We start from the raw sequence: 12882 nt of genomic DNA on the forward strand, positions 1-12882 counted from the left end.
GTATTTAAAGATAAAAAAGCTGTATTTTCAAGAAATATCTAATGATGAGAAGGAAGTTCACAATATATATAATTTAAGGTAATTAATTTTCATTTTGCTTAAAATATACATAGAAAAAAATTTAGAAAGATACACACCAAAACATAACATAGGTTATATGTGTAGTGAGATTTCATCCAACTTTTATTTTATTTTTTGTACATTTCCACATTTTTCTTTTTTCCTACTGTGACCTATTATATTTTGTTCCCACTCCTCCAAGGTATAAGCACAGGGAGAAATCTAAGACTAGGGAGAGGCTGATTGGGCACATCATTGAGTTAAATTAGTGCAGGAGGGCCTTGTAAATAATCCAAAGTAAGATAAGGTACCAATAAGCTCAAAGAATAACAGGTCAAAATTATGTCATGGGAGGGGGAGGGATAACTAGAGCAGGAGGGTCGATAAAGACCTGATTTGAAGAATGGAGTTTTATTGGTAAATCAGATTTCAGGGCAAGATATGTATAATATTTTATTTTTAAGGTACTCTAAGGAAAACAAAGAAAAAAATTTTAAAGGTAATCAAACTGCAGTCCTGCATGGAATCCTATGTGATGTCCTCCAACCTCAAGACCAGACTGTCCCCTCTCCTCCAGCCAGCTGTGGAGAGGTTGGGAAGGAAATGGCAATGATTCTGGATTCCATTTGGTAATGTTCACTACAAGAGGCTACCAGTGACTTGCCATCTCCTGGGGAAATTGTCCATTCAGGAAAGGGTGGAAGAGAGAGATTTGGGAAGGAGAGGGGGAGTTAATGGGGGAATAAAAGGGATGGCTTGAGTGATGGTTAGCAGGTTCCTTGTGGGACACCATTCATGTTGAAGGGAATGTCTTTGTCAAATGTTCTGTCTGAGGCAGTGAGACCCACACCCTTGAACAGTGCAAGGGGATGCATTTGCCAAGCAAGGGAGCACTTCTTTCAATGTTTCATTCTGGCCACTCTTGCTCCCATCCTTACCACCACGTCTGCTTGGCTTGGAATTTGTATCTAGGAACCCTGGGTGAAAATTTTCTTGCACCTTTTACATAGTTATTTATGCAAACCCAGAAGAGTAAGAATAATATAGATTTAATCTTCCCCCCGCACTCAATCAGTGGCAGTCCCAGTGTAGATAATCATACAGCCAAGATCCACTCAGGATGACTTTCCCAGAGGGAAAAAATATGCTGGTTTCCTCAGCAATATCGACCCCTCTGGGACAAAGAGAATAAATAAATAAATAAATAAATAAATATAAGGGCTATCACCAGGATTATACTACAGTTAAATGTAATGTACACTAAATTAAAATGTATTACTTTTATATTCATTTATCAAAATTTTTAAAAATTCAATTTTTTTGTAATTGATGACAATATATTCAAATATGCTTGGTGTTTGCTATTTATAATTTACTTCTTAGCTTTTTGAGATGATAAATCAAGAAATAAGGGCTTCCCTGGTGGCGCAGTGGTTGAGAGTCCGCCTGCCGATGCAGGGGACACGGGTTCGTGCCCCGGTCCAGGAAGATCCCACATGCAGCAGAGCGGCTGGGCCCGTGAGCCATGGCCGCTGAGCCTGCGCATCCGGAGCCCATGCTCCGCAACGGGAGAGGCCACAACAGTGAGAGGCCCGCGTACCGCAAAAAAAAAAAAAAAAAAAAAAAAAAAGAAATAAAATTCAGTAAAATGAAAAATAGGAAGCAGCCACAAATTATCTGAAAAGGATGTGACTGGCTCACCTCCTCCACAATTCTCTGAGTATATGTGATGTCAGGGTGAAAATGCAAGTAGGGAACTCAAAGAACAGAAGAGGGCATTATCTGGGATTTAAAGTCTAGTTCATGTCTGCTCCCTACCTTTGAGGGCACAAGATTAAAATGTATAAGGTTGAAAGACAAAGCAGATCTAGATTAATAAGAAGGGTGAACAGAGACCCTAAAGTAAACCCAGTTACTGACCTCCTTCTATCATTTTCTATTGCTGATTAAGAGGTTCAGTTATCAACCTTTCCTCACTTCTCTAATTTACAAACTAAAACCTGTGATCAATTTTTTCTTAATAATTTTGCAGTCACACATGGGTTAAATCCATCAGTTTTCTTGTCAGAGACTGAAAATACTGACACTAACTTATCTGAGTAGGTAGAGAAGGGGAAGGGGTGCCCTCTGTGACTGGTGACATCCTGCAAATGAGAGCAAGAAGGAAGAAATTAAAGAAAAAGAAAAAAAAAAAAAAAACCCTGGAAGGACAGAGCACTAAGAATGAGGAGCCTGAGTAAGACCAGCCGAAAGAAGCATCTTCGCTCAGTCACTACCCCCTTCCTAAACCCTGGCATGTTGGGATAAAGAGTAGGCTTGATCTGGTCTTACAGAGATGAAAAGCCTTCTGCTCATAGCAAATAGCAAAAGCTCAGAAAATAACCTTATATAAAACTCAAAAAGTCACTCGGCATCCACAGCCTTGAAACATTTATTGGCTAGGGACTTTGCTCTGTCATCTTTGAACATATTAACAAACAACAAAAGGTTCCATCCTCTTGTGAATATGGTAACACGAATGCCACAATGATATTCACACATATCTTTGTAGTGTCTGAACACATAAGTCTTCCTGAGTACAAATACTCCAGGCCCCATGGGATGGGAAGAAAATCGACTTTTCAGAGGAGGCTGAGTCATGAGTGAAAAGGAGAACCCATACCTCCAGTCCCCTGGAGGAGCTGGGATTGCCCCGGCACACAGAGCTTTGCACGTAGGACAAAGGCACATGCAAATAATAAAGTTTTTTAGAGTCAAATAAATAAATACACTTGAAGAAAAATGACATATATTTATAAAACTGGCCTATGAAAATGGGATTCTGGTCAATAGGAACTAGTTCTATCTATTTCAGTGATCAGCACATACAGGGGGCAGTCTAGATAATGAATTTGGTTAAAGACACAGGATATGATCAGCTTTCTCCTATTGGTATTAGAAGTTGATTGTCCAATTTGGCTGTTCATTGGGGGCTCAAGTTAATGGAAATTCTTGGGGGTTGGGGGTGGGCTTTCCTTTCAGATCACCTGATGTTAATAGTGTCAATGCATTAATCATCCTAATTAATAGTCACCTGTTGGTCTTAGACCTCATTCTCAGAGAAGGCTGAGGGAGCCTCCCTCAGACATGGTTATTCAGTGAGCAGATGGTAAGAGGGCCTGTGTTTGCCCCTTCATTTGGGAAACAAGGGGAGATGATGGGCCTGAGAGTCTCTTGGAAAGAGGCTGGAGGGAAACTGTAGATAAGGGACTCATCTGTCACATTGTAGAATGCTATGTGTCTGGACTCATAGTCTAAGAAAACACCAACCTTATGCACTGGCTCTCTAACATGTTGGCCTTTCAAAGGTGATGAGACCCAAAGACTATAATCATCTCCAATTTTTAAGCCTGTAAGTGAGAAGAGGTCCCCTGGAGGCTTGGGGAGATTCCCCTTTCTGCTCACTGAGTCCTTGCAGATGCCCACCTCCCACTCAGTCTTGTTGCCCACTTCCACCTCCCAGTAGTGTCTCCCGCAGGTGAAGATCTGAGCCCCCAGCACCGTTGCAGATTGGTCAAATATTTCGGGGTTGTCAGGCAACTGCTCTCGGGTTCCTCCATGTTTCACACTTTTCAGATCCTCAGACAAGACAAGATAGGCGTTGGCCGTGGCTGGATCTAGAGTTATATCCGCTGCAAGAGGGAAAAAGAATGAATCCTCATTTGCATTCTAGAAAACCCTCTTATGTATGTGGAATTGAAATTAAGGTCTTAGTATCTAGTCCTATTTTTTAAAACTTAATTTAGGTGAATGTGGTGGATAGTGTCTCGGAGCCCCTTTTAGTGTTTTACAAAACACAAGAGAGTGAATCTCTAAAAGGAAACCAAAGAGAGTCATGTCAAGAGTGATATTGGATCTCTGATAATGGAATGGAGGTAGTTCTGTTTATAAGACAGTTTTAGAACTAGGAGCTATTTATCCACACAGGTCATATCTTCTGTCATTTGTATTTGCTTTAGCCAAGGTTGGTTATGGTTCTTCAGTTGGGGTGGGAGAGAAATATAGTTATCACTTACTGAACTTCTACTTAGGTGCCAGGCATTTTCTGTACATTATCCCATTTAATTATGGCAAGTATTATTATCTTTTTTCCATTTTCATAAAAGAAAAAACTGAGGCTCATAAAGGTTAGGAAATGGGGCCAAGATGACAAAGTTACTGAGTGTTTGAATAGCAGCTCCTAATCAGCATTTTTCATTACGTCATGCTTAAGTGCAACTTCTTATGAGTTAGTGCAACCACCAGTGACCATTTGATGAAACACATTTTGAACCACTGAGAGAGCTCCTCTCCCAGACTCCTGGGAGGAACTTTCATTGATTATCCAGACAAGATTAGGCACCTCATCATACCATTTCATACTTTTATTTGTAGATCAAATCCCAATCACTAATTCTTTCTTTAATATCATTCTCCTCAATCTCACTGTAAGTTCTACAGAAGCAAAGGCAAGTCTGTCTTATTCATCATTGTAAGTACACTCAGAGACTGATAGCACAGTACCTACTATAGCACATAGTAGGCACTTCTCATATATCTGTTGAGTCCAAAGTCTATTAGGCCTTCTTCTGAAGGTCAGATTGTCAACAAGATAAAAGGTGAAAACTAATGCTGACCTCTCTAGATGTTGGCCAGCCTAAATATTTAGAGCATTTTAAAAGAACATTCTTTGAATGTTCCCTCACTGAGATTTAAGAGTTTAAATCAGCTTTTATCCTGACAAGAACAAAGGTAGAAATGCAGAAACCCCTGAGGAGGTATGTGTACGTGTGCATGTGCAAGGCAATGGGATGAACAAAACAACAATGAAAACAAAGGTAAGAGCAGAACTCAGACAGAAAACAAAACCAGATCAAACATCAATCAAGTCCCGGTGCTTCTGTCTGTTCCGGCAGGGATGGTCTGTGGCCCCCATTAACTCTGAAGACCCCTGGAGGTTCAAAACATCAGGCTGACTTACTGCTAAATTTTCTTAGCATCTCTCTCATTCCCGTGATGTGGCACAGAGTCAGTTCCGTGGTGATGGCCTCTGGACACTGAAGCAAGAGTGGCTCACTCCTACAGGAGGGCAGAGTCACTCAGTCTCCTCTGAGCAGACCGCATGACCTGCTCCAGCTTGAGAATCCAGCTCATTTTGCCCCAACAGCATGGACGCTCTCATCCACACTCTGATAACCTATTGCATCAACACCACACCCCAAAAACTGAACACAGAATTGAAACCTACCTTTCCAGTATTTCTCTTACATTCTAAGGGTATAAAAGAAAGAAGGTTACTTTTTGTGCACTTTGATCACTAGCAAAGACTGAATCTGTTTTGGATACTGTCCTTTGCAAATTTTGCAGAATCCCCTTCCCGTGGCTCTAGAACACCTTGAGTGGGAGAGCATATGGTAGAAAAAAACCCAAACTTCTAGGGGTGAGCTCTTTTGAACGCGAGATGGTTCTCCCAATGACTAGAGATCTCTTTTTCTCATATTGTCACTTTGTTTAGAGAATCTATTGCTGAGAAAGGAGCCAAACTATTGGCTTCATTATCCAATGCCTCCAGGAGGTAGAGATAAGAAAGGAAAGTAGCCCAGTGAGAGCTGAAACTACACCTGTGTACAGTTGGACTGGGTTGTTGGGAAGGCACCAAATTAAATAGCATTCTGTGGAGCCAGTCTAGGAAAGAGACATGAAGCTGGAGACTGGAAGCTGGAACATAGCTTAGTTTAAGAAGGTCCCAGAGAATGCAGTAGTAGCCTAGGAAGGCAGTAGAGCAAAGATGGTGAGGATTTGGGGCTCAGTATACACAGAATACCTGGGTTCTATCACCTACTAGCTATTTGACAGGCAAACTATCTAACTGCCATAGGTCTGAATTATTAAGCAATTGCTACTATTAACCCATTTTGTAGATAACAATCACCAGTTGTAAATATCATAATAGTATTTAACTTTATCAGGTCTTTTTGAGGATGTAATTTAATGTGCCCAACACCTAGTAAATGTTCATTAAACTTAAATTTTTTATTTGGCAAAGCTGAGGTTGCAGCAAGGCAGGCGCAAAAAAAAAATTGGAGTCATCATTTAACTTGGTTCGGATGTATATTCCTCTGTGTTTTTCCTCCTCTTCAAGACTTTATTTATACTATATAGAACACTCATTCTTTAGGAAAACTTTTTGGGGGGCCAGAACTTAATTTTTCAGGTAAATAAGGAAAAGTTTATTTGGTATGACTCGAAATATGATAGGGGACTACATGTGTTTTCTTCCATGAATTTCTCCAATGTTCTTACCTCAAATGACTATGATCGAGTTCTGACACATGGACTCTATCTGTCCAATTGTTTTGCTCAGGCTTTGAATTCGCTGGGTCAGCTTGATCTCATGGTCCCTCAGTCTCCTCAGGTTCTCTCTTTCCTCCGTTTCCAGTAGCTGGAGCTGCAGCTGCTCCTCCTCCTTCAGGAACTGGTGCATTTTTGCATATTCTGACACAACAACCTGTTTACAGGTCTTTGTCTCTTCCTGCCATCACGCGTGTGTACACACACACACATGAACAATATAATAAAGTTAGTAACAGAAACACTTATGCAGATTTTTAATCCTTACAAAGTTCAAGAGTTCCACTGTGACAATTCTTGAAACCTGACACATAACACATACAGTCTATTGACTAGCTGGGTGGATAGTTTGATATTTTAGAAGATGTGTGTACTGTAGCTATAGTAGCAAAGAAAACCAAAATTTCTACTCCTAGGAGGCTGTCATTCTACTGGGAACAATGAAAAGTAAACAGTCAAGTAAAAATATAATAGATGGTGATCAGTACCATTATTTTTAAAAAGTAAAGCAAAATAGGGCTTCCCTGGTGGCGCAGTGGTTGGGAGTCCGCCTGCCGATGCCGGGGACACAGGTTCGTGCCCCGGTCCGGGAAGATCCCACATGATGCGGAGTGGCTAGGCCCGTGAGCCATGGCCGCTGAGCCTGCGCGTCCGGAGCCTGTGCTCCGCAATGGGAGAGGCCACAACAGTGAGAGGTCCGCGTACCACACACACACAAAAAAAAGTAAAGCAAAATAAAGTAAGGAAAAAAATTAGGGGAGGGACTTCCCTGGTGGAGCAGCAGTTAAGACTTCGTGCTCCCAATGCAGGGGGCCCAGGTTCGATCCCTCATCAGGGAACTAGATCCCACATGCATGCTGCAGCTAAGAGTTTGCATGCCACAACTAAGGAGCCTGAGAGCTGCAACTAAGGAGCCCACTGGCTGCAACTAAGGAGCACACGTGCCTCAGTTAAGACCCAGTGCAACCAAAGAAATAAAACTTTTTAAAATAAATAAATAAATAATAAATAAATAGATAAATAAATAAATACGGTAACTGCTTAGTTCTTTAAAAAAAATAGGGGAATAAACATGCATTCATTTATTCAACAAATATTTATTCAATGAAGTAGGCAATGGATCACATACTAGGACTAGAAATGATCATCACAAATACTCCCATGTAAGAACTCAAAGATTATTGGAATAATCAGATACACGCTTATTTTTTTAATATTTAATAAAACATTTAATTCCGTGCTTTGCTAGACAGCTCAAATTCTGATCTGTGACTAACCTCAAGCTTTTGTTCAGGTGTTCTAATCCACACTACTATTTTACTTTAATTTCCCTTTCTGTTTATTTCTTTTTTATCTGCCCTTTTTCCCCAAAAGGATTTGAGATGTTCCTTTTTCTGTCAACTTCCATTCTATGTTATATGTCTTTAACTTGTATATTTAATAATTATAATCAGAGCAGAAATAAAGGTAGCCACCATGTGGTATAGGTACACCAAGAAGGGAGAAATAAGCCAGCCTGGGGGTGGGAGAATTTGAGATGAGTCTTGAGATTCCCAGGTGGACAAGCAGAGGTGGGCAGCCCAAAGCAAGGATACTCCATGTTATAGGACTGGGACTGGAAAATTTTGTCATTTTCCCCTTGGTATTTCACGACATGTCCCTTTAGTCCTCCTCATAGAATCACATACAAGATGCAAAAGTGAACCAGATACTGACCTTACACAATATCACTCTCTCCTTCTCATGGGTTAATATAACCTGAGTTTCATTTTTCTTTTTACACAAAATATTTAGGATTTCCTGGAGTTTCTCCTGCAATAGAAACAAACTCTGTGGCAAATGAGCAGAGCACCATGTCATGAAGGGGTCTTGAGGACCAGGTACAAGATGACTGAGACTCTAGATCAAAGGGTGAAGCAGGACCCACACCAAATTTGTGGTCTGGTGCCTGGAGATTAGCACCCATGAATGTCACCCATAGAAAATATTATGAGAATTAAGCGATGGAACCTGATTTGTGTTCTGAAATTTATATCAAGCAGCCAATCTTACTTTATGATGCTCCTCAGCCTCATTCGAGAGATTCGTTCTGTTTATTCCATGACCTTGGGTTGAGGAATCCTTTACACCCTGCTCATCATCAGACAACACCTTGGGGGCAGCTAGCATTCTCTCATAGCTGCCTTGGTTGCCCTCACTCTGCAGCACCTGGGATCTGAGCTGCTTGCTGATGCCAACCAGCCTCCCCAGATGCTCATTGGGCTGGAAATGTGGGATCTCCAAGGTCCTCCAGCACTCAGGACAAGATAAAGGAGTGTTATGTTCCTCCCAGCTTCTCAGGAGACACACCAGACAAAAGCTGTGCCAACACTCGGTGGTCACTGGGCTGGTGAAATAGTCCAAGCAGATGAAACAGGTCAGTTCCTCCCTGAGATTCTCCATCAAATCTGCTGTAGACATTTTCTCAAAGGACATCAGAGCAAGGTCATGCCTTTATTCTGGGATTAGAAAATCCTCCCTGAGAGTCTATTGTTTTGAGTAACAAGTGGGTAATCAGTTGCTATGGTGTTATTACATGAAATTCTTATTCTCCTCTGTGACTGATTTCACCAGTTGACACAAAGCCAATTATGACTTAATGTGGAACCTCTACATACTGGGTTCATCATCAACCCCAAACTTTTGAGGAATCTCATCGTACAAGCAAGCCATGTGCTGGATACTGAGGATACTTGCTCCCAACAGTTGTCATTTCAAGAGTCGGTTACTGTATATGAATAACACCATGAAACCGTTGAAACACATTGGTTTTACGCTGGAGGTTTGGGTAATTTGGTGTAAGCCAGTACAGAGATTTAAATTATGATGATCTCTGATAATATCTGAATTGGAATCTCCTCCAAATCTTTTAGAAAACTCCGCTAATGGAATCTAGTTGAGAAACTGAGGGAAGAAAACTATAATATATATTTCTTCACTCATTAGGCCATTTTCTTTCTTTGACCAAAGCCTACAAACTTTGTGCTCCTTTATCAGGTACTGTGTCCTTTTTTTTATATCCTTTTTATATATATCCTCTGAGGATATTTGACTGTATTTTCCCCATTCTAGTCATGAATTTCTACTCATATTGCTTCCCTTTGTATTGCTTTTTTCACCTTATTATTTTATTTTTGTTTGTGTTTTTGTTCTAGATTACCCCACATCTATTTAACAAGTGAGAAGCATATTTGTTAAACATATGGCCAATTATTGCATCCAAAGGATGAAGCACATTGTAAAAGGAGATAATTGGTAACTTAGTAGAAATTTAAAACGGAAGACTTAGAGAAGGCTTTTTAAAGCATGCTTTGGAGTTTAGGCACCACTAAGGAAAAAATGAAGCTAAAATAACTAAAAATTAAATATTTCTATACAGCAAAATAATAAAATAACCAAATAAATGTTTGAAAATTACAATCTAGGAAAGAGACTTTGGAACACGTGTGTCAAATACCTTATCAAATTATGAAGAGGTCATCAAAAAAGTATACTTAAAAATAGTAGCTCTTCGTACTACTATATAGCCATTTAAAAATAACAGATCTATTTATATACACTGACATGACATGACATCCATTAAATGATATTAACGGGGAAATACATTTTTACTCCCCCAAATAGTTTAAGTATAAACAATAAAAATTAGGTTATATATGTATTTTTTCCTACAAAAATGAGGCCATGCTATAGAGGTTGATAGCGTATCTGTATACACAAAGGCATAGAAAAAATATGGAATTTCATGGATATGACACCAAAAGCACAGACAACAAAAGCAAAAATAGACAAGTGGGACTACATTAAACTAAGAAGCTTCTATACTACAAAGGGAACAATTAACAGAGTAAAAAGGCAACCAACAGAATAGGAGAAAATATTTGCAAACCATGTATCAGATAAGAGGTTAATTTCCAAAATATATAAGGAAATCTTACAACTCAACAGTAGAAAAACAACAACAAAATAACACAAAACTAATAACCCAATTAAAATATGGGCTAAAGGGGCTTCCCTGGTGGCGCAGTGGTTGACAGTCTGCCTGCCGATTCAGGGGACGCGGGTTCGTGCCCTGGTCTGGGAGGATCCCACATACCGTGGAGCGGCTGGGCCTGTGAGCCATGGCCACTGGGCCTGCGCGTCTGGAGCCTGTGCTCCACAATGCGAGAGGCCCACGTACGGCAAAAAAAAAAAAAAAAAAAGGGCTAAAGACTTGAATAGGCATTTCTCTAAAAAAGACTAACAGGTATGTGTATAAAAAGATGCTCAATGTCACTAATTACCAGGGAAATACACAAAAAAACACAATGAGATATCACTTCACAGTTGTCAGGAAGACCATTATAAAAAAAAAAAAATGTTGGTGATGATGTGGAAACATTGGAACCCTTGTACACTGTCAGTGGGAACACAAAATTTTCCATACTATGCAGGAAAATAGTATGGAGATTCCTCAAAATACTAAAAATAGAACTACCATATGATCCAGCAAACCCACTTCTGGGTATTTGTCTAAAAGAATTGAACTCAAGATCTTGAAGAGGTATTAGCACTCCAGTGTTCACTGCAGCACTATTCACAAAAGCTTAGATGTGGAAACAACCTAGATGTCCATTGATGGATGAAAAGAAAAAGAAAATGTGGTATATACACACAATGGAATTATTCAGCTTTTAAAAAGAAGGAAATCCTGCCATGCATGACAACATGGGCCTTGAGGACATTATACTAAATGAAATAAGCCAGTCACAAAAGGACAAATACTGGATATTCTAGTTATATGAAGTATCCAAAAGAGTCAAGTGCACAGAATCTGAAAGAAGGGTGGTTGTTAGGAGCTGGGGCGGGTAGGATGGGAAATTGCTAATCAAGAGTCATAAAATCTCAGTTATGCAAGATAAATAAAACTGAAAAAGAAAGAACGAAAAAGTATGAAAAGATACACACCAAACTGGTAGACTTTGGTATGGTGAAATTGGAGCATTGGAAGGAATCGCTTTTACTTCTTTGTATATGAAAATAGACTTTATTTTTTTTAACCATTTAATGTATTTTCAGCATTTTTCCAGTAGAGAAATATTGGGGAATGGGGTAGGGTATGGCTTCGAGTAAGCCAATTAATGAGGCAGTTTCCTTCAGGTTGAAGGATAAAATCATCTCAGAGGATTGGTTTTGTAATAGGGAAGAACCTTTGTATTCTATTACAAGTTAATCACTAAATGGATGTGCCCTGTTAGCTTCAATTAGATGTAATGGCACATCTCAGGGAACCCTGCCTCCCAGGTAAAGAGCATTAAGCTAAAATACCTTTGTTTAGCTCACAGGAAACATCCTGAGCAGGCCCACCTGTGAATGACTGCAGGGAGGAAGAAATTAACACATCCTCTCAGGAGGCTGACAGGAACCTGGAAATGTTTGACTTTACTCCCTCCTCTTTTAGTATAAAAGAAGCCTGAATTCTAACTCAGGCAGGATGGTTCCTTGGGACAGGAGTCCACCATCTTCTTGGTCTTCCCGCTTTCTGATTAAGGTTGTTATTCCTTGCCCCGACAACTCATCTCTCAATTTATTGGCCTGTTGTGCAGCAAGCAGTATGAACTTGGACTTGGTAATGGTTTCAGCCATGATATAATAGATTTTTTTAATGGTTTGTGGTTTCAATGCAACTTTTATTTATTTAACTAACAGGTATTGAACCCCTATTATACTAAGATCCCACAAGCCACGTGCCACTGCCAAAAAAGAGTGGTAGAATTTAAATTCATTGGCTGCTTTGGCATTTTCATAGAGGAAATGTTTCATTCTGGCTGGAAAATCAGGGAAAAATTCATTTGATCTGTACCTTTAAACTAAAGGCCTAAGTACATTTTTAACAAAGGAATAAGCTACTGTTTAGAAGTGAGAAAACTCTGAGGATATTTGAAGAATAAAATACAGGATCTGACAGTGGGTCAAAATATTACAATAACAAAAAATCTAGACTGTAACATTCTTTTCATCCAAGAAATATTAAAAGCCCCAATTCAGCTTAGAATAACCTTTGTTATCCTTTCTAGGTAGCACAGTCAACACCTGGAGGGCAGTTCAGAGGGGAGTGTCCTGGTGTTATAAATTCATACTCAGTTAAAAGTTGTAACCCAGGTCGCTGGTTGAGAGTTGCCTTCCAGAGCTTTGACAATTTACACATCTTATATGAGAATTTAAGGTGAGGGGTTTTTGTTTGTTTTTCTGGAGAATAAACACTTTATTTGCTCATCCCTTTGCATTAAGAAAAGTTAATTGTTGAAAATGTATTTGTTCCATGCTTCATGCTGGATGCTTTATGTACTTTATCTTCTAAAGAGATAAAAAGGGAAGCCGAGGAAAAGAAAAAAAATGTATGCGTTGGGTAGCCTGACCAGGAAACTTTTTTAA

The 12882-nt window shown here is 39.6% G+C and overlaps 1 protein-coding gene across 1 annotated transcript; it reads right to left on the bottom strand.

The window, feature by feature from the left end:
* Positions 1–3180: 3180 nt before the first annotated feature.
* TRIML1 (tripartite motif family like 1) lies at positions 3181–8889 on the bottom strand. The gene is given in 5 exon segments (XM_060136639.1): positions 3181–3731; positions 5060–5157; positions 6345–6610; positions 8146–8241; positions 8482–8889. Coding segments are annotated over 5 exon segments (1419 nt in total).
* Positions 8890–12882: the final 3993 nt, after the last annotated feature.

This window comes from Lagenorhynchus albirostris, chromosome 21 (genome assembly GCF_949774975.1).
Source record: "Lagenorhynchus albirostris chromosome 21, mLagAlb1.1, whole genome shotgun sequence".
Taxonomy (NCBI): domain Eukaryota; kingdom Metazoa; phylum Chordata; class Mammalia; order Artiodactyla; family Delphinidae; genus Lagenorhynchus; species Lagenorhynchus albirostris.